The sequence below is a fragment of the Pezoporus occidentalis genome, unplaced genomic scaffold (assembly GCF_034315485.1).
Source record: "Pezoporus occidentalis ecotype Australia unplaced genomic scaffold, CSIRO_AGI_Poc_V1 ctg86, whole genome shotgun sequence".
Classification (NCBI taxonomy): domain Eukaryota; kingdom Metazoa; phylum Chordata; class Aves; order Psittaciformes; family Psittacidae; genus Pezoporus; species Pezoporus occidentalis.
This window is the reverse complement of record NW_026916220.1, coordinates 2,079,580-2,101,072: the sequence shown is the minus strand read 5'-3', so window position 1 is coordinate 2,101,072 and position 21,493 is coordinate 2,079,580. Positions and strand designations below refer to the sequence as shown.

General features: G+C 38.1%; 2 protein-coding genes across 3 annotated transcripts in view; one reads left to right on the top strand and one right to left on the bottom strand.

Moving 5' to 3' along the window:
- Positions 1-21,493, top strand: part of PRR16 (proline rich 16) — a 153,227-nt gene that overhangs the window by 125,141 nt on the left and 6,593 nt on the right. The gene's annotated exons all lie outside the window — the stretch shown is intronic.
- On the bottom strand, positions 16,731-18,325 carry LOC134156398 (uncharacterized). The gene has a single exon (XM_062604399.1). The coding sequence runs from the start codon at positions 17,460-17,462 to the stop codon at positions 16,731-16,733; it is 732 nt and encodes a 243-aa protein (XP_062460383.1). The 5' UTR covers positions 17,463-18,325.

Sequence of the window (21,493 nt, the reverse complement as noted above, 5' to 3'; positions counted from 1 at the left end):
GTACTAGGATAGAAATGAGGAGAGCACAAGTCTGGTTTTCATATAAAATGTGTTTCTTTGTTTATAATTATTTCTCATCAGAATCCTCCCATCGTCTGTAGTGAGTCATTAACTGCAGTCGCACTGTCTTGCTCAATGACTTGTGTATTATTTTCTTCAAAAATTGCATAGTTGCATCAAAAGCAATGAGGGGAGATCTCAGAGTAATTTGTAATTGAGAATCATGGTTGTCTCTGAACAGAAGACTGGGGTTAAAATCCAGTCAGAGGAGGGAAATGATCATTGCTTTTCCCACTACTAGAAGGATATTTTATTTAAAATGTGGTTTCATCTCTTCCTTCCTCTGTTCTCTCTCTTCTCTCTCTCTTCTATATGCCTTCTCTGGATGCATTTCAAACAGAAAAAAAAAAAAGTTAATTAATTTTGAGCAGACCTGATCTGGACAGTTTTTAGTATGAAAATCTATGTTCACAGGGAAATTAGGTGCAAGGAGGATTGTTTCTGGATCACAATCAACTGTGAAGGCCAGCAGGACAAAGTGGCTCAGCCCTGCAAATCACTTTTGCATATCTACAAACCCCAAAATATATAAGGTTTCAGGGCTGAAGCTTTTATGAATTAAAGGCATTTCCAGGATTCAGTAGTCACTAACTCCAGGCATTTCAAATTTGAATTTTTTAGTTATGTTATTTTTCTAGCCATCTGTGCCATGCAGTTAGATAGAACTGGATTCACTTCAAATGACCCTTCCAAGATAAACTAGTGGTTCTGTATCACTTCACTGCTTGAAATCCTAATAACTTTTGTGAAATTTCAGGTAAGTCTAGGAAAAAAGTTCAAGTCAAATATTTTTTTTCTTTCTTTTTTCCCATTCTTCCATTTGACAAAGCAATGTTCCATCATTGTTCAGTTTTACCAGAAGTGGTTGTTTTTTTTGTTGAATATTTGGCATAGTCTAGTTAAAATTACTTTGAATGGAAAATGACTTTCAGAGATTGAAATTTCAGTTGATTAAAGTTTCAATACCTTATACCTTCCTATAAAAGCAAAACTGAAGTAATAATGTGATATTTTAGTAAATTATTTTGTGTATCGGGAATGTGTAAACAATTTGCTTTCTTTAGAAGTATTCAGCAATAAGAATTCTTGTTCTGGATATTAACTTTGGATACCCTAAAAATTTTTTTGATTGGTTTCCATCTGTATTTTTGTATGTATGATCAATATAAATTCTGTCCTAAATACTTACGATGCAAGTCAAAATACAACTTGGCCCACACAGACTTTTTCTCCTGTCTTCCAATATATTTTAGTTTCCCAAGTTACAGATTTCCCTTCAGTGTAAAGCAGCTTTGCTCTAGGCTTTTGAATGTGCAACAGTTTCACTTTGCTGTGGACAGCTTTCTCTTTTTGTACCTTGGAAGTAATATTACAGACAATTTTGATATCATGTATATAATTTAAGGGTAATAGCTCCATTGCGGTCACCTCATTGCACCTCTTGCCTGTCCTAGCTCAGTGGAACTGAAGCCTGGGATTTGGGAAAGATGGTGTTCAGATGAGCATCACTACCTTCAATCTCTTATGTGGCGCCACCACAGGAGATGGAATAAATGGGTGCCACTGGGACCAGTTCTGCAGCTCATTCTCACAGGTGAACAAGCACTCTTGAAGTCTCAGAGGTACCTAAGATTTCTCTCCACAAGCTCTGTTGGCAAGTTCAAAAGAGAATTTTGTGTTGAAATACTTTGTATTAGAAATTGCTGTAAAAGTACTGCGCATCATTTGTATGGCTGCTGCATTCATTTCTGTGGGGCCTAGAAAACTCTTAGGATGTATGCTTGGATCCTGAGCAAGAGGCTTATTGTGCATTTTCCTTCAGAATATGTTTTAGGGTGACTTTTCACCTGTTAGCATGTAAATGATTCAAGAGGTTTGCACACTGCAGGATCACCAATAGAGATGGGAAATGCACAGTCTTTCTTTCCCCTGGAAACCACTCAAGTCAGGTAGAAAACAATATAAGCGGTGATTTGGAGAGTGAATTTAAGAGCAAGTCACAGGAGTGAGTTAACTCTATAGCAGAGATGAACTTCAGATAATCCATGTTTCTAAGTTATTGATAAAACTGAGAGAGGAAAACTTCCAGAATCTTAATTACTAAGAAAATAGTTTAAAATATTTATTTTCAGCTAAAAGCTAGTTACATGTGAGACATTACCTGCCCTCCATGTGTCTCTGATGCAGAGAAATGTGTGATTTATAGCCCAGAATGTCTTTAAAACAGTGGTGTGGTGTAATGTGTAATGGGACACCATCTGTATAAAATGTTGACATTTGGGGTAAGTACAAATTAGTTTCATCCCTGTGGCCACTATCAATATTGCATAATTGCAAAAAAAAAAAAAAATCTAAACTCACCCCCTTCCAAAAAAAACCAGACAAAACCACAAAAAAAAAAAACAAACCAACACCAAAACCCAAAACTGCAACAAAATCAAAATTGTTAAGAATTTGTTAAGAAAATGCCTGTTATGAAAATGTGAATTACTTTGCTGTTCCTATACTGATGGTCACAAATGATGATATTTACAAAGGACTATAGACATGTTGGCATGCCCCTGTATTCCTTCTGATAGTAAAAATCTTGTGTTATCTACAAATTCTCATCATCAGGCATGCTGCTGGCATTCAACTATCTGAATTAATTTTTAAAGAAATTTTGTCAGTAAAGTAGAAAGCATAGTGTCTAAATAGAAATACACTTACTAGAAAGTTTCAAGGTAACTAGTGGCACTTCTGACACTCCATGCAGATAGAGGGCTTAAGGAAATGTGATCATATTACTGTTTGTTTTGAAAAGTCTTACATTACCTTCATATTATCTTTAAAATGTGTCAATATAATTTTTTAGTTATGTATTAAACAGGTTTGTTTAAATGCATAGAGGATAAAGAAAATATACCTCTTAAAAGTACTGTGAAACTTGTTATAATTAATCTCAACAGTTTAGTTGAAGCTCTAGAAATTAAGCTTAAAATGCTGAAATTTAAGGTAACCTAGGCATGTCTTATCTAAACTCTGGATTAAATATCAGAGCATCTATTTCACACCTTTGCAGTTATTTGCGTTTAGATATTCTATAAATAAATTATTAAATAAATTATTTAGCGAGTTATGGCCCTCTATGTGATTTGTGCAGTGGGTACAAAACGTGATGGCTGAATTCAAAATACACCTTGAAGTGGTTAATGCTGTGTACTAATTAAATAGTATCACTGGTTTACATGGTTTCTATAATAATGCTGTGCCATAAATGCAGAATTTCATTGTTACAGCTGATGAACTTCGCATTTTAGAAAACAAATGGATTTATGTGCATACATGCCCCAGAATAAAAGAGGGGAAAATAAAAAAAAAACACCACCAGACCCAAAGCCAAACAAACAACTAAACCTGGAAATAGTATTTTTAAATAGTATTAGACGTGTGAAATACATATTTGAATTTGATAACAGCAGGAATACAGGAATTATACTTGGACATAACAGTATCTCTTTTGGTTGTTTAAATTTCAGCTGGGCATGTATTTTATAAAAGAATAAAACAGAATCTTCTACTAATTTTCTTCTGAAAATCCATTATTTTCTTTTAAGATAGAACTTATGCATGAGAAATGTTTTAAGTTCATAATATTGTAATAATTGTGCTCTCAGCAACTGTAACAGATCTTACATGCTTAAGGAAAACAAGTTTCTCAGTGCAAATCAGCTGCTGACACTGCACAGGGTTATAGCTGCAGGAGGATGCTAGAGGAGAGTCTAATTGGGATTTCCAGAGATCCTTGAGTGTCCATAAGCAAGAGAACGGATATGACAGAAGATAGAAAAAGTGAGTTATTTCTCTATATATTATATACAGCTATGTAACTGGTGAACGTATTAATTTTGTAAGTCATTAGTGAGTAGAAATGTAGGAAGGAAGTACATGTACGTAATAGATAGGAAGCATACTCTTTCCTCTGAAGCTTCATTAGAACAGTCAATGGGCAGTGAACAGTGTGAGAGCAGATAACTGATCAGGCATGTAAAACACACAGTATGATTAAGAAATTGAAGAAAAGACAGTTGAGTAACTATTGTAAGTGCTATGAAGCTGGATAACTAGCAAAATAAAAAGTAAAATTTCCATTTGATGAAAGAAATTTAGTATCTTTTTAGCATTACCTGAATTTATGGTTTGCATAACTGGAACAGTGTGTTCTGAGGTTGTCACTTTTGAGGTTGTCTGTGTAGCAAGTTCACAATAGTATATGTCAATGAAGACGTAAATACTTAGGTTTAGAGTAAGCCATTCCAATGTGAGGATCACAAAGTCATATGGAAATATTAAAGTACAGAGCAATGGTAAAAAAAGTCTTATAAGTCCATCTGTACATGGCTAACAGTATCTGAATCACTCTTTAGGAAAAGATCAGAAATACTGGAGTGCCTACTCATCACTTGAAGTAGCTAGGGAACAGCAGTGGAAGAGATCAGCAGGTTTGCAAGGTTTGAAGTGTGTCTATCTACATTTTTCCAGTAAGTGAAAATTTGCGTTTTTCATAAAGCAGGACAGGAAGCATCATGTGGCAACAATATATTTCACCTCTGTTAAACAAAGCCTTGATGGAAGTGAGTACCACAAGAAGTAAAATGACAAATCACTACTCGTTGTATGCTGGGATTTTTCAGATTATAATTTTCTTGAGTAAAAGCATGTAATACACCTTGACCATAAATCTGCCTGCCCTCGCAGGAGCTGAGACTCACACAGGCAGGTGTGATACAGCATGCTGTTGGGGTGGGAATGCTGCACTCCAACCAGCCATTGTGTGCCTGCCCAGGACTGGTGGGTGTAGACACACTCTTGGGTGTCTACAAGACTGTAAAAGTGACCACTGTCTTGGCCATGGGGTTATATGCACATCTTACACATAGTTTAGCTTTTTCGCTGACTTAGGTAATCTCCTTGTTGTCCAGACTATATTGCCAGCCAAGTTGCAGGGCTTATGTAGGTGAGTAGATGTGCACATAATGACAGACATCATCCTAAGTAGTAGAGTGGAACAAACAAAAGATAAGTGCAGTGGCCTTTCACATAGTTGCTGTATTATGGTCTTGTTTGAAAGGTGCAAGTGAACCTGAAATAAGCTACATGGAGCATAACTGATTCAGCAGTACAAAAGATTAAATTATATGATTAATACATATTTTATCTCTGTATCTGCCATCAAAACCCATCAATTTAGTGCTATCAAGTATCACAGAAGAAAAGTCTAGTGTAAGAGCATTAAATCAAGCAGGGTATTTCTGTAAGCACTGAAAAGTAGCCAATATGTGTATGAATAAGTGTGATTTCTGAATATACAGATTTTAAATATATAAATATATAGATTTTAAATTTATTAAACATTTGTCACCTTCGGAGATTTTTAAATGTAGTTTTCTTAATTGCTAAAAAATTAAATGAGAAATTTAAATATCATTAATAATGATTAGTATACTATGTCTTACAGGCTCCAACATTAGGAATTATACTTTACTTAACACAGATAATATAAATAACGTCGTTGGATTTTCCTTCTGATTCCATCTCAGTTAACAGGCCATTATTTCAAAATCCTATTAAACGGAGGGGTTTATCTTTTTAATCTTGTAATTTTCTGAGGGAGAACTTTGTGTTATTGTCTTGAACAAGATTGAGAGCATATTGATCCTCCTCTAACAGCTTTTATGTTACTTTATTCTGATTGCCTATTTTTTAAAGGGGGGGGGGAATCCGAGACACCATCATCCCACTTAGCTTTTGTACCATTACTATTTGACAGCTGCAATAAAATGCAGTTATTACTAATTGCTTCTACACATAGATTTATTAAATTACTGTCTGAACAGCAGAAGACTTGTATTTCAATTAAAACCTCTAAAGCACAAACCACAATTTGGTTACTGCTGATGCACTCTTATAAGTTACTAGAATGTTCAGCTAACTCTTAATCAGTTCACACTATTTGAACTTTCCTTTTTATGAAAGCTATTCATGGGGTGGGGGAGGATGATAGATGGAAAGAATTATTTTTCTCTAATCTCTACTGTAGAAAATCCTTGCATACAAGTTAATTCCCTTTTTTAACTAGTGTATAGTTTGACCTAGCCTACAGGAAAGATAGAAGGCTTGCTTTTTTGGTTGCTATGTGCAGATGTAGTGCTATATTCCTAGTAACATTAGAAACATGAGAAATATAGCTAACACAGTCCTGGTCTTAGAGCTCAAGTCATCAATAAGAAAAAGAAAGGTGACAGTTTTGCTTTCCACTATTATTACCGTCTGAGGTGACCACTAGGCTGCGTTATTTCAAACAAGCCAGCAGGGCACAAGCTGTTCATTTGTATCCATCCTGTTTAACTCTGGAAGTAAAACCAGTGTATTTTGCCTCACATTGAAAGTAAAATGTGGAGAGTGTATTTGTGTGGCCAAAATGAAAAACTGAAATCTGTCATTCAGCATTTAGATATTCTAGCTGACACAAATCCAATTGTTTTTCGTTCACTCATAAAGCATGGGACAGATGTGCTAGATTTACAAATTGCTGGAGAAGGAGATGATGATTTTAGACTGCCTTTCTTTTGACCTCTGTAGCTAGAGATGAGAGCAATCCAAATCGAGTTGCTCCCTCTGCCTGAGGCACTTTGACCTCATAGCATGCTCTCTGTTTCTGTACCGAGCTGTGTGACTTCAGCTGCTCACAGCTGCAGATCCAGCTTCTTGGTGACTTTGGTAGAAGAAGGTGCTGTGAGAGAGGATAGAGAGCTGGGATGATTGTTGTGTTTTAGAAGAACAATAAGCACCACACTGAGAAGACAGAGTATCCCTTTTTCATCTACTGTAATCTACACCTGAAGGAGAGATTGAACTACCATATAGGTCATGCTGTGCAGCTTTCCTCTTTCTCAACAACCACAAATACCAAAAAAATGTGAGCAAAGCCCTTAATTTATTCTGTCCTCCTGGCCTTCCATCTCAGGTCCCATACCAGCAGCTGACTTTTTCCGAGCCACAAAGAGGAGATGAAGTCTTCTGATTCTTTTTAACTTTCCCCCGACTCTTATCTCTCCAACCCTTTAAGGAAAATATTCTCTTAATGAGTCAGCTACCTGATGCTCTTTGCAGCAGCAAAGGCAGCTGAGTGTCTTTCAGCTGGAATATGTTTAGGCATTCCCTAAAATAGCCTAGAATTTGGTTCTTGAAGTAAAATAAGTTCACAGTTATACTGAGATTCTTAATAGAAGACTGCAGGAGGATGCAGCTAGCAATTTAGCATTCAGCACATACTCTGTGTTGGTGGGAGGAGTGGTAAGACTTCACTCAAAACAGAGGCTGGTGTTGTAGAAAAAGGCTTTTCAGATGTGAACTGTCAGCTTGTCATTTGTCCATAATATACTTTGCAGGTTTGATTTGGTATACCATGAAGGTTTCATTACACCATCAATGAGTTTTCAACTGACTGCTGACTTACAGTTGTGATGAGTGCAGTTAGTTACATACCCACATGCTAAAAGCTTTTTATTTTGTTTCCTGGTTTTCTGTTTTTTATTTTGTTATTGAAAAATCATTATGACACAGGTAAAACAGTTTACAAAGATAAATTTAATATCTTTGCATTTAGTGATGCATTTAGTGATGCTTACACATTGATGCCTTTTTTTTTTAACCTAGGGAATGTATTTTGAAAGTTAAGTATTTATCTGTAAGCAGTAAAAAGGTGCTTCTAATTATTAACACAGATTATTTGGTTTATTATCCCAGTTTATTGTTCCAGGACACATGGCTATGAAATGTAGGTATTGGAAATAAAAACAAGATGTTCTTGTTTTCTTAAACATTTTTGTACTGCTCTTGATTAGAGGCTGTTTTAGAATTTAAGAGTTAAGAGGCTCTTAAATAACTTTAAAAAAAGAGAACTGATGTTAAGAATTAATAGATTTTTCAATGTTAATTGTAAAAGAAAGTTTCATCAGGCCAAACTTCCAGCTGTTGGGTTTGAAATGAAAATACAAAGCCGTTTTATTTTTCATTGTTATTTTAATCAGCTAAGAATTTCCAATAAGTACTTTACCTCTTCATTGTGCTGTGAAAAGTACAATTCATTGCACAAAACAGAGTCCAACAAACCCCAAATCCATTAAAATAAATCAGGGTTCATTATGACTGGAGCAAAGTTGATTTTTCAACTACTTACAAAGGAATTATCCAAATTGCAGATTCAGCAGGCTATCCATCCTTTTTCGCTTTTGGGTACATTGCTTCATCACACAACTCTTAACACAAGTGCATGTTGTCTTTACCAGGCTCTACTCATTGATGTCTAAAATTATGTCTGGTCTCTTAAAAAAAAAAAATGTTCATAAAATGTGAATTTATGTTTTGATGAATAAATTTACTCAAATTTTAGGTATTACATTTTTTGTTTTCTTACATCTGACTTACTCAGTTACCTCAGGGCAACTGAGAATCCACAATAACTTTACCTAGTTTTGTTATGTGACCAAATTGCTGCTTTTCAAGCAATCAAGTCATATGTGTTGGGAAATTCTCCTTTTCCTGAAATTAGCCACACCTTAAGTAAGTTTGTCTTTTGAACTGGTGATATGTGGTGATTGGACTTGGTAGTATTGTCTCTCTAAACTAACACTAGTCTTTCTCTTTGGATAATTTAGTATTAAAAGGAAGAAAAGGAATACAGGAAGAAAGTGTAATTATGAGAAAACAAAAGTGATGATCTACTTGTCAGGGCTATTTTTTATTTTCTTTTTATCTTTCTGACAGGTAGGTGACTGATTATTGTCCTCCAGACTCTTCCAGCTCTTACAGAGGTGGCCCACAAAACTTCTGGGGCCACACGTCTTTTTCAGTTTTGTTTCGTATATTGCTACTTACTCTTACACTTTCCATTCCATAGAACGATAAAAACATAGAACTGTTTAGGTTGGAAAACCCAAGAAAAGAGGGACACTGGAGAAGTCACTGCAAATACACAGATATTTCTCAGAGCATCTGCAGAAACATCAAACCAGTGATGATTTCCCATGACTTCAAGAGAAGGTATCAAATTCCCCTGCAAGGTCACAGCAGCGAACATAGACTTGTGTTAGGCATTGGGATTATGTGTAAGTGAGAATTAACTTGGTTTCAAACACCAGAAACTGAAAGTTGATATAATATAGGGTAAGATTTAAAGAACAATGGTGTACAAAATAGAATCATAGAATAGTTAGGGTTGGAAAGGACCTTAAGATCATCTAGTTCCAACCCCCCTGCCATGGACACCTCACACTAAACCATCTCACCCAAGGCTCTGTCCAACATGGCCTTGAACACCACCAGGGATGGAGCATTCACAGCTTCCATGGTCAACCCATTCCAGTGCCCCACCACCTTCACAGTAAAGAACTTCCTCCTTATATCCAATCTAAACTTCCCCTATCTAAGTTTTAACCTGTTACCCCTTACCCTATCATTACAGAACCTAATGAAGAGTCCCTCCCCAGCCTCCTTATAAGCCCCCTTCAGATACTGGAATGCTGCTATGAGGTCTCCACTCAGCCTTCTCTTCTCCAGGCTGAACAGCCCCAACTTTCTCAGCCTGTCTTCATACAGGAGGTGCTCCAGTCCCCTGATCATCCTCGTGGCCCTCCTCTGGACTTGTTCCAACAGTTCCATGTCCTTTTTATGTTGAGGACACCAGAACTGTACACACTACTCCAAGTGAGGTCTCATGAGAGCAGAGGGGCAGGATCACCTCCTTCGACCTGCTGGTCACACTGCTTTTGATGCAGCCCAGGGTACGGTTGGCTTTTTGGGTTGCAAGTGCAAAATAAATAAATTCAGAAAATCTGAAATTTGTCCATATAACTGTAAGTGTAGTCATAGACTTGGTAAGATTTGAGAATACTTGTTCAAGATTAAGTACTTTAATAATTTTTACCAGTTCAGCAAGAACAAACTGGTTTTGGATGCAATTTTCAATTTTCAATTGATGCAATTCAATTTTCAAATTTTCAATTACAGAAAAGAAAGACAAGTGTCTTTGCTGTATGTCATATGATATAGAAAGTCTACCCTACCTGAAAAGCATTAATAGTGATTTTGGCCTTCTGTCCCATGCAGAGGAGTACATGCTTGAAGAGATGTTTCAAATACGTAGAAGGCCATCTGTGACTTAGCTGAAGAGCTGCAAGTTCTCTTAGAACTGTGCCTTGGAAAACAGCATTGTAGAGGACCTTAGCCACCTCAGCAGGCACACATAGATTCTGTGCTTCAAACATAATTCCAATCTATGTAGCCCAGAGCATGCACTGCTGGTCTGATTGAATAAGGATTTTACTGCAGGCTTTCTTACATATCTGCCTAACGGATTTAGATAAATAGACCCAGAGGTTTTATTCTTGTTTTCAACTTCAAGGCAGCCGATTAAAATGGCTAAACTTTGGTGAACAGCTTGCAGTATTGCTAATCTAATTGTTTGTGGTATTTTACTGGCTAGATAAACACTGTATTTGAGGCCTGTGCTTAATGTGCGAGGCACTGTGTTGCACATTTTGCTGCTAACCTTTTCCTGAATAGCATTAGGAGAGTTTAATGGGCTGTATTTGAATTCTGAGCTGCTTTTGCTGTCCTGAATATCTTTTTGTTAAACAAATCACTCCAAGGCCAGTTGAGCATGGATATTTGTGCTGAAGCATTGATGGCCAGAGATTTTCAGTCAGCAAGGCGGTCTGCACTGGCAAAGGTCTTAAGGTTTGCAAATGTTTATATTGAAAAAAAAAAAAAGCATAAACCCCAGCCAACCAAAAAAAAAAAAAACCAACCAAAAAAACTCATGAAAAAACAGGACTTTTTGTTTGCTGTTTGCCAAATTTTTAAGCATATTTCATGGACGTTATGAAAGATCAAAGGCAGAGCTGTTTTATGGCTTTTTTCTATAAGAAGGAAAGAGATCTGAAACTGGGATATATTGTTCCCTATGTAATCATCCCCTTTTCTTTTGGGAGATCACCACATACTGCTACTTACGCCCTTGTAGCAGTTCTTTATTACGTTTCACATGCGTAGATTTTGATTAGGATGTCTGTGCTAATAATTGAGAGAAATAAAGCTTCCTGTGCTTATTTATATAATCTAGAAGGCAAGTACATTCTAGTAGTGTATGTACCACATCACAATTCAGATCTCGTTAACAAAGTTTACATTAGTTGCTTTTGAACATTCACAGAAAATACATAATGCTTTCCACAATGAGAATCTTTCATACATCTTCAATGTAAATGTCATGTTGGGTTGATCTCTTTCATGCATATTTTTGCTGAGAGTGCAACGCATACGAAGATGGTAGGTAATTTATGGATGCTTAGCTGTGGGGTTTTGTTCACCTTCCAATAATCTAAGAATACATTCAGTTACATTTTTAGAATAACTGTTGCTCTTTCCATTCGATTTCTTCATGATACCATGATTTTGTCAGGAGCTCAAGAATGCAGCTGGCTAAGTCTTGGTGAATTAATATGTAGAAGTTTCAGTATTTTTCTTTCATAGGGCATGAAATCTCAAGCAGTAGGTACAACCCTTTCTGTTGTCTCTAGTGGTGGAAAAGGGCTACAGCTGATGGGCAGGATGCCTTCAAGTAGGCTGCTGGAATGGGGACACTTGTAGTAAATACTGTGCCATTGCTGCATGTTCCCAGGGCTTCTTGCACCCACAGGCTTCTGCTCAAGATTCAGCTGTTAGCTACTCAATAATTTCTAGCAGCTAAAAATTCCTAGCTACAAAGACAGAATCTCCCAGTGTTCCAAAACATCACAGAAAACCGTTTTATTTTGTCAAAAAAAAATTTTTGAATTTGAGTACGTTTACTAACCAGAAAGTAATGAATCATTGTGAGCCTTTAGTCACATTGGCATGTTTAAGGAGAATGAGATAATGTAATTTCAGTAATCTCCATATATCTGCTGGCAGTGATGTTTTTTTTGTTTGTTTGTTTTTTTTCTTGAGTAGCAAAATATTTCTGCCAAATAATAAAGGAAAAAGTAAGTACTGCAAATACTTGTAACAAACAGCATATTGTCAGCTGGAATCGCAAATAATTTCATCCCTCAATAGGCAAACCTGCAGAAAGGCAGTGCCAAAGTACTTGCAGATATTTTCTGATATCTCCTAATGGCTTGTGAAGTAGGTCTAATCCTACAAGGCTGTTGGATTGCTTGAGTAATTTGAAATGGATGAAAGATCAGGAAATGTAAAAAAAAAAAAAAAAGGCAGAAATATTGATAGTTACGTTGTCTCCAGCATGGCTCCTTTCACACATATACTTTCTTTTTTTAAAAAAAATAATCAAGTGGAGGGCTGCCAGCTCACATATCATCCAGTCTTCCTAGCTTCAGGCTGAATGAGAAAAGGTTGCACCTGTCAACTGGAAGATGTACTCCAGGGGGAATGATTTTCAAACCATTCACATGTCATCTTAAGACATGTAATTATACAAAAACCTCTAAACTCTAAAAATTGAAACATAAACGATTTAAATAATAGCAGATACAAGTCCTTTAAAGCATTTATTAATTTTTCTGTGTGAATTTTCATGTGTCCTGAGACTAATTTGTTTCACCGACTGATAAAAGGTTTTCTTCCATTTGTAGATAGATAGTGCTATATACTCAAAGAACTTATTTTTATTCGGTGACTGTAGGTTCATAGAGATTTGTATTATTATCCTCTTTTCAGTTATAAATAGTCAGCCTTAGAAATTGACTGGTTTAAAAATAAACCACAAGAAATCTGATTTTTTACAGGAAAAACAGTTACACTTATTAGGTATGGGGTGGTGGTGTCTTTTCTCACCTATCAGACCTTCCATCTCTTTTAGTTTCCACCAACAGCTAGAATGTAAGAAAGCAATGATGGCAACATCCTTAGATAAAGCAGAGGTAGTTAATAGGTACATTACTGACAGGGAACTTCCAGCATGGATATTGGATGTGAAATTCTTTGTCAACTTATTGCAAATGCAAAACTACTTCATACCTCATATTTTTGTTTCAGTATTTCCTTGCTATGGCATTGCCTGTGGTAAGCTAGATAACTGTGGTAAACTTTTTAACCCACTCCCCAAGTGTGTTAATAGCTAATAATCATTAGAAACAGAAAGTTACTTCAGTTAGGGACTTAGCTGTCTTTTGCTTCTCTTTCTTTTCCCAATCTTTGTTCTACCTCCACTTGACATAGATGTGGATTCTGGCTAATTAATGACATTTTCTTTGATATAGCATGGAAAGGAGAGCAGAAATAAGGACAGAAAGATTAAAATAGTATAACATATTCTCTTGATTTTATGTGTAACCACCAAAAAAATGCAGTGAGACTGAATAGGTGGATTCCTTTCACTATATTGTTTTCCATATCAGTGTAGGGTGTCCTCTGCCTTTCAGATACAGATTCTCAGTCTCAGAAAATAGCAGTAGGCCTCAGGTTTACCCAGCCATATATCCCCAGCCCTCTGATATTCAGCAGAAGGATGCTTTAAGAAACAAGGTTTTGTTTACCACTAGCAACTTACAGTTTATTTCTTTCTGTTGTTTCAAAAGTATAGAAAGCCCTCAATAAGCATCAAAACTCTTGGTTTTGTGTTTGTGCTTGTAGCACAGCCTGCGGTTCCCAGATACTCCTTATCCCTGTGTCCTGTTCTTCTAGACTGTTTTTCTTAAACTATGTCACAACTGTAATGATTTATCTTGTGAGAATTCTCAGTATGTTCTCTAGCTGTACTCTATTTTTTTTCTCTATGTATCATACACCTCAGTAATTTTCCATTGCTACTGTTACAAAGCCATCAAACTTAACATTACTTAAATCTAATTCTAAAGGTTTCTATATTCCATTTTGTGATTTTGTGCCCCCTTGTTTCAAATTCCCCCCTTTTTCTGTCCTTTTGCAAATTCTGTTGCAACATTTTATATATTACCATTACCATCAAAATTCTTCCTGAAATAATTTCCTATTTCTACTTGGTGCTTAATTTCATTCCTTTTCCAATCATAGATCGTTTACAACACCAGAGGGAACATTGTATCATACCACAAGTAATCAATATTAAATTAATTAACATCAATATTACTGCAACCAGTTGCCTCAACCAGGAGAGATTGGGTAACCATGAAGTTAACTTTTTCCATATTTCTTCAAAACCCCAGGAGGTGTCATTCATGGCCATTTCATGAAATATCTTAGTTTGTTTCCAAATTTCCTCCAGATCTGTTTCAATTCTGCCACTTTGGTCTATATAGGAACAACAGCTTTCATTGATTTATGGAACAAACCCCTCCTTGTGATGCCAATAACATGTCTAGAGACATTCGGTTTTGTAAAACCACTTTAGAGAGGCTGGTTAAAATTGGGTATTACAGCACCTAAGGTGCATGCCCCCTTCCAGTTGGGGGGTAGAGTCTTATAAGCATTTTCTCCACATAACCAATACCATCCTTTCCCTTTAGGAACGGGCCATCACTGAACTACGATACCATCTGTGTTAATAGTATGATTGCAATTTGAATGGTGACCTACATCTGTGGCATTTAAGCAAGATTTCCTACCCTGGTTCCTGGTGTAATACATCTTTGTGCACAGGTGTAATATTTATTACTTGGATTAGGATTAACTATTCCAAATTTTAACCTTTTCTTCGAATATAGATTGCTAGTGTTCACCCACAAATTTGTCCATGAGACAGTGTTAGGAATTGGAACTCCAATTAATGGGAGATCCAGGCTTTCTCCTGATTTAGGCAACTGTGCACACACCCAACAGTCACTACGATTAAAAACATTAGTAACATTCTGCACTAATTTCAGGTATAAGTTCTGGTCCCAAGCTTGTGTGCCAGTTATCATATCAGTCCAAATTATGACCGATGCAATTCATACATAAGGGTCCTGAAGGTTTGATCCGCCATGTCTTCTCTGGCTCTGGTGCTTTCTTAATTCTTGAATAATGTATCCAAGCAGGTTGTTCCTTTATCTTCACTGCTGTAGAGGTGGTCAGTAATATCTGGTACGATCCCCTCCACTTCTGTAGAGGATCTCCTGAAAAATTCTTAACATAAACCCAGTCTCCAGATCTGAAAGGGTGAATTGGATAATCCAAACCTCTTGCTCTTGTCCCTACTATTCTATCTCCTCCAATTGTTTTCCCAGATTGATCAGAAACTGTCAGAGATAGCCTTCTCCAACTTCCTGAAGACTTTCTCCTTTAAACTGGGACTGATATGGTCTTCCATAAAAAATCTCAAATGGACTGACCTCTTCTTTCATCCAAGGTTTAGTTCGAATTCTTAATAGAGTCAGTGGTAACGCCTGGTACCAACAGAAATTCGTTTCCTGACGTATTTTACTAATCTGTTGTTTAATCAGATGGTTCATCTTTCGTACTTGCCCACTGGCCTGAGGCCTATATGGAACATGTAGTTGCCAATCAATTTCTAATTTTTTGCTAATTTCTTGTTACAATTTAGCACTAAAGTGTGAACCCTGGTCGGAAGAAATTGCCACCAAAACGAGGTATTATTTCATTTAATAATGTTTTAATCATCTGTCTTGCATTATTTATCCTACAAGGGAATGCTTCTGGCCAACCTGAAAAAGTATCTGTTAACACCAACAAATATCGATAACCCCCTCTTCTTGGTAATTCAGAAAAATCTGTTTGCCACTGCTGTCCTGGAAAACTTCCTCTCCCAATTTTCCCAATTTGATTTCTATTTTCACTTTTAGGATTATTCTTAAGACATAACTGACATTGTTTTGTCACTAATTGAACTGTGGTGTATAGATTCCTTCCTACAATTTGTTTGTCTAAATATTTATACAAAGAGTTGCTACCCCAATGAGTTTTATTATGTTCTTCCTGAACTAACTTCCAGAGTTGGTTATAGGGGATTACAATTCGCCCATCAGGTATTTGAGGACAATCCTCTTTATTTTCCTGTCCCTTTAGATCCTCAATCAATTTTCTATCCTCTTTTGAATACCTAGGTTTAGATTTTTTTAAATTGTTAGTTTGCTGTCAGTGATTAAGGACATGATTTGAGATTGTTCAGGTGCTCGTTTGGCTTCAGAATCAGCCAAATTATTTCCAATTTCCTGATCAGAGTCACCTTGTTGATGTCCTTTACAGTACATAATAGCTACTTCTTCAGGTAGCTGAACAGCTTCCAGTAATCATAGAATTTCTGTAGCATGTTTAATCTGTTTCCTGTTGTGTGTTCAAAAGTCTTCATTCTTTCCAGATAGCACCATGTGCATGTACCACAACAAATGCATATTTAGAATCAGTCCAAATATTTATCCTTTTATCTTTAGCCAATTCCAGGGTTCTTATTAATGCTATTATTTCTGCCTTCTGGGCAAAGGTGTTCGCAGGTAAAGGTTTAGCTTCTATTACCTGTGAAGTGATGGTAATGGCATATCCTGCCTTTCGTTTACCATTTTTCCTGAAGCTACTACCATCAGTAAACCAAGAATCAGCATCTTCCAGAGGTTTTTCTTTCAAACCTGGTCGGCTCAAATATACAGTCTCTATGGTGGTCAAGCAGTCGCGTGTTACTGGTTCTGTCGATTGTTCCTGCAAAAAGGGTGCTGGATTCACATTGTTAGTGACCACAATTCTATATCATCCTGTTCTGCAGCGGTGGCCTGGTTTTTTGAAAAACGTGAAGGAGATAACCAGTGGGCTCCTTTCTGTTCCAGGACTGCTGATACCACATGGGACACTAGCACAGTAATCTTTTGCCCCAAGGTAAATAAGCGGGCCTCTTCAATATTCATGATGACTGCTGCCACAGCCCTTAGGCATCTGGGCCATCCTTTGCTCACTTCATCCAGCTGTTTTGAAAAATATGCCACTGCCCTTCTGTATGGTCCTAGTTTCTGAGCAAGGACCCCCAAGGCTATTCCTTGTTTTTCATAGGAATATAGCCAAAACGGTTTAGTCACATCCGGAAGTCCCAGAGCTGGAGCTCTCATTAACTCTATCTTTAAATTTCTAAAAGCCTCCTCTACTTTATCAGTCCAGTCCAAAGAGGGAGGGTTTCCCTTCAACAGTTCGCATAGTGGTCTTACCAGAACACCATAATCATGGATCCAAAGTCTGCACCATCCTGTCATTCCCAGGAATGTCCGGAGCTCCTTGACAGTCGACGGTTGTAGAATCTGGCAAATGGCTTCTTTTCTGGCAGTTCCAAGTTCTCTCTGTCCTCCTGTTATTTCATATCCTAGGTAGAAAACTCGGGTTTGGATTAGTTGGGCCTTTTGTCTGGATACCTGATAACCATTCAGTCTCAGAAATTCAATAATCCCACCATTCACTGGACACATTCTTCCTTTGTTTCTGTAGCATTTAACAGGTCATCCACATATTGTAACAGAGTCCCTGTCTGAGCAGGTGGCTTTCATAATTCTAATTCTCTTGCTAACTGATTTCCAAAAATCGCTGGACTGTTTTTAAACCCCTGTGGTAATACTGTACAAGTTAATTGAGTTTTTCTTCCTGCGTCAGGATTTTCTCATTCGAAAGCAAATAATTTTGGCTTTCTTTGGCCAATGGTAAGCAAAAGAAAGTGTCCTTTAAATCCAGGACGGCAAACCATTTCTGATTATTATACAATTTAGTCAATAAATCATATGAATTAGCTACTACTGGACAAATATCCTCTGCAATTTTGTTGATTACCCTGAGATCGTAAACCAATCTGCAACTTTTCCCATCATATTTCTTTACTGTCCAGATACGAGTATTATATTCCAATTCACATTCAATTAATAATCTATATTTTAAAATTTATCAATTTTTTTTTTTTATTCCCTTTGATCTTCTAATTTTAAGGGGTATTGATTTATTCTAATTGGGCAGGCCCCCCTTTTTATTTCCACTTTAACAGGCAAAGCATTTTTTTGCCTTACCTGGAACTTCAGATGTCCATACTCCCACATATACCTAATTAAGGATTTCTTCTACTTCAGGGAGGTCCTTCTTTTTACTTTTCTGTTGCATTAAAGATAAACTCAAAACTGCAATTAATAGACTGTTTTTAAGTCTAAATTCCATTTTGCTTTCTTTAAATGTTGCTTCTCACCCTAATAAAGATTTTAGAGGATTTGGCATGCATAAAAATTTATGCATTCCTATCTGTTTTCCCAATTTGTACTTTAAAGGTTTCAGACAGAATGTCTTGTCTTTTTTTTTTTTTTTTTCTGCTTTCTCTTGGTGGCCAGTAGCACCCACATCTGTAACAAATTCTCTTTCCTCTCTGATTTAACACCAAATAAGTTGCTCCTGTATCCACTAAAATTCCTCTTTATTTCCTCTAGTCTGTAGTTTTAATTTAATCAGTGGATCTGCTCGGGTAGATTCCCCAGGTACCTCTCAGTCTAGTTCCAATTCAGTCACCGGAGCCACCCCATGGCACTGCACACACCCCCCCCCCCCAGGGCAGTCTCACTTCCAACGTCCAAACTCCCCATAGCACGCACACCGATCCGTTTCCACAGAAGAGCCCACTCCCGCAACCTCTGCCCGTTGTCACTCCTCCATGCTCAAACACAGGAGCTGCCCGAGCTCCCCCCCTTTCCCCCTTGGTTTTCCCCTTTTTTTTTTTCCACAACTGCTTACCCTGCTCCGCAGGGGCTGCAGATGCCTGCCTCTGCAACAGCACTTCTGGTTTAACCCCTTCGTAACTCTGAATGTGAATGTGCCACTTGTTGCCAGTGACAGCAATCTCTTCCTCCTTATCAATATCAGATGGGACAGATGCAGAGGGTGATCCTCTCGGAGGTACCTGCGATACATGATTTTCCAACCTATCTTCCTGATTACTGTTTTTTAACTTTAAACATCTTTCCCCAATATCACAGGCTGAACATCTCCAGCTTAACTTTGAGTTTTAGCCTGTCCTTTTCCAAAGCCAAAATTAAGGAATCTGGCAGAGCTATATTAATTTTGCATTCAGTCTGTCACTCCATGTGATTTCTTAAAGTGAAAAACATATCTGCATACATTACTTCATACCATTTTCCTTACCCCCTCAAAACAACATTAATTGTAACAATGTATTATAGTTCAGAGTTCCATTTTTAGGCCATTTTTCCTGATCTTCCAAAGTATACAAAAGCCACCATTGGTTACAATATTTTACCAATGTTTTCTTATTTACCGAGCCCCCAGGAGACCCTCCAAGTTCTTTCCAGTGTGCCAAAACGGACCCAACGGACTCTTTTTCAAGGTCTCTTCACTCTGCTGATTTTTCATTATCAATCTCACATTCACACACACACACACACACACACACACACACACACACACAAACGGGATCCCACAGACACACTCCACACAGTTACAACACTTGAGACAGAGACTAAAATTCAACCAAACAAACAACAGTTAATAACACAGTTATCCTGTCACGAGTACCAAAATCACAAGACCAAAATCATTACTGTAACAAGCCACAAAATAAGACTAATACCAGTAGAATCAAAAGCAATACATCCTAACACCTATGGATCAGACCATATTGTAACATTAATAGGGGGGTTCCTTGAACCCTTTATAGTTGACCAGACTGTCAGTGTCCCAAGAAGGACGAGACCCTTGTGCCCGACCAGCCTGTCTGTGTCCCACTGTGGGACATACCGGACAGCCCACTGTATCAGAGGGTGATTCGACTAGCCTATTCAGGGACCCACGCTGACAGCATCACTGAATCAAATCCCTTATGGGCTGTTGATAGCACACTGGACCCAAAACCATTTCCACAAGACACCCCCTGTGTCTTGTAGGGCCCAAACCACAAGATGCCCCCTGCTTAGTTATAACAGTCTGTCACTGATACCAAAATCACAAGACCAAAATCCTTATGTAACAAGCCACAAAATAAATGCCAACAAGATCCAAAACCATTTCCACAAGACACCCCCTGTGTCTTTCAGGACCCAAACCACAAGAAGACCCCTGCTTCTTATGCATGTATACCAGTAAAATCCAAAACCATTTCCACAAGTGTTGTGGTTTAAACCCAGCCAGACAGCTTGTTCACTCACTCCCCTGCCCCCCCCCCCCCCCCCCCTTCTTGCCCTCCCCCCTACTCCTGGAGGGGTGGGGAGGAGAATCGAAAAGAATGCAACTCCCCGGGTTGAGATAAGAACAGTTTAGTAACTAAGGTATAACACAAATCACTACTGCTACCGCCAATGATAACAATGATAAAGGAAATAACAAGGGAAGGGAATACAACACCTCAGCACCAGCTGACCAATAACTCACCTGCCCCCCCCAGCCTGACCAAGCACCGACCGATACCTCCTCCAACCCTGCAGTCTCCCAGCCCTTCCGCCTAACTCTCCATTACCTCCTGGGCATGACGTGCTGTGGTATGGAATACCTCTTTGGTCAGTTTGGGTCAGGTGTCCTGTCTCTGCTTCCTCCCGGCTTCCCCTCCTCCCTGGCAGAGCATGTGGCTCGCAAAATCCTTGGCCAAACCAAAACATCACTGTTATCAGCTCTGTTCCCAAGCCGAAAGTCAAAACACAGCACTGCACCAGCTGTGAAGAAGGAGAAAAATGACTGCTACTGCTGAACACAGGACAACAAGACACCCCCTGTGTTTTGCAGGACCCAAACCACAAGAAGCCCCTTGCTTCTTGTGGGTGTATACCAAATGGACGCTAGCAGCCGGGTATACACCTTTACCTACGAGATTTTCTATCTTCATTTATGGAAGGCTTCCAAACCATGCGTACGCTTACCAACGCTTTACCAAACCAACTTACCAAACCAATTTACCAAACTGAGATGCCCCCTGCACCTTACAAACCATATAAAAGAAAATTTACCAAACCAATTTACCAAACCAATTTACCAAACCGAGATGCCCCCTGCACCTTACAAACCATATAAAAGAAAATTTACCAAACCAATTTACCAAACCGAGATGCCCCCTGCACCTTACAAACTATATGAAAGAAAAGAATACCTTTTATGAGATGGTCCTTGTCTGCTCCTGCAGCTATCCGAATGAGTCGAGGGGTCTCTCTGGGAAAAATTCCCGAGGGCCCTAGGGAGCCCTGTCCTCAGCAGGTCCTGCAGCCGAGCAGAGAGGGTCCCATCTGGGTTGCCAAATTGATACGGAGAAAACTCCAGAAACAAACTTGCCAACAAAGTTTTCAAGCTGACAAGCAGGTATTCTTTATTGCGTCGCCGGGAGACACGGGGAATAGCTCTCCCCATTGCCACACAAGCCGTCCTTTTATAGCCACTGGGCATACATACATATTCATGAGGCTACGTATGGATTACATAATTTTCCAGAAAGTTCCCCGCATGCATACAGAATTGTGGTGGTGGTCCCCGA

Coding starts and splice junctions, on each gene's coding strand:
- LOC134156398 (XM_062604399.1), bottom strand. CDS start 17,462: ATGTGTCCAGTGAATGGTGGGATTATTGAATTTCTGAGACTGAATGGT.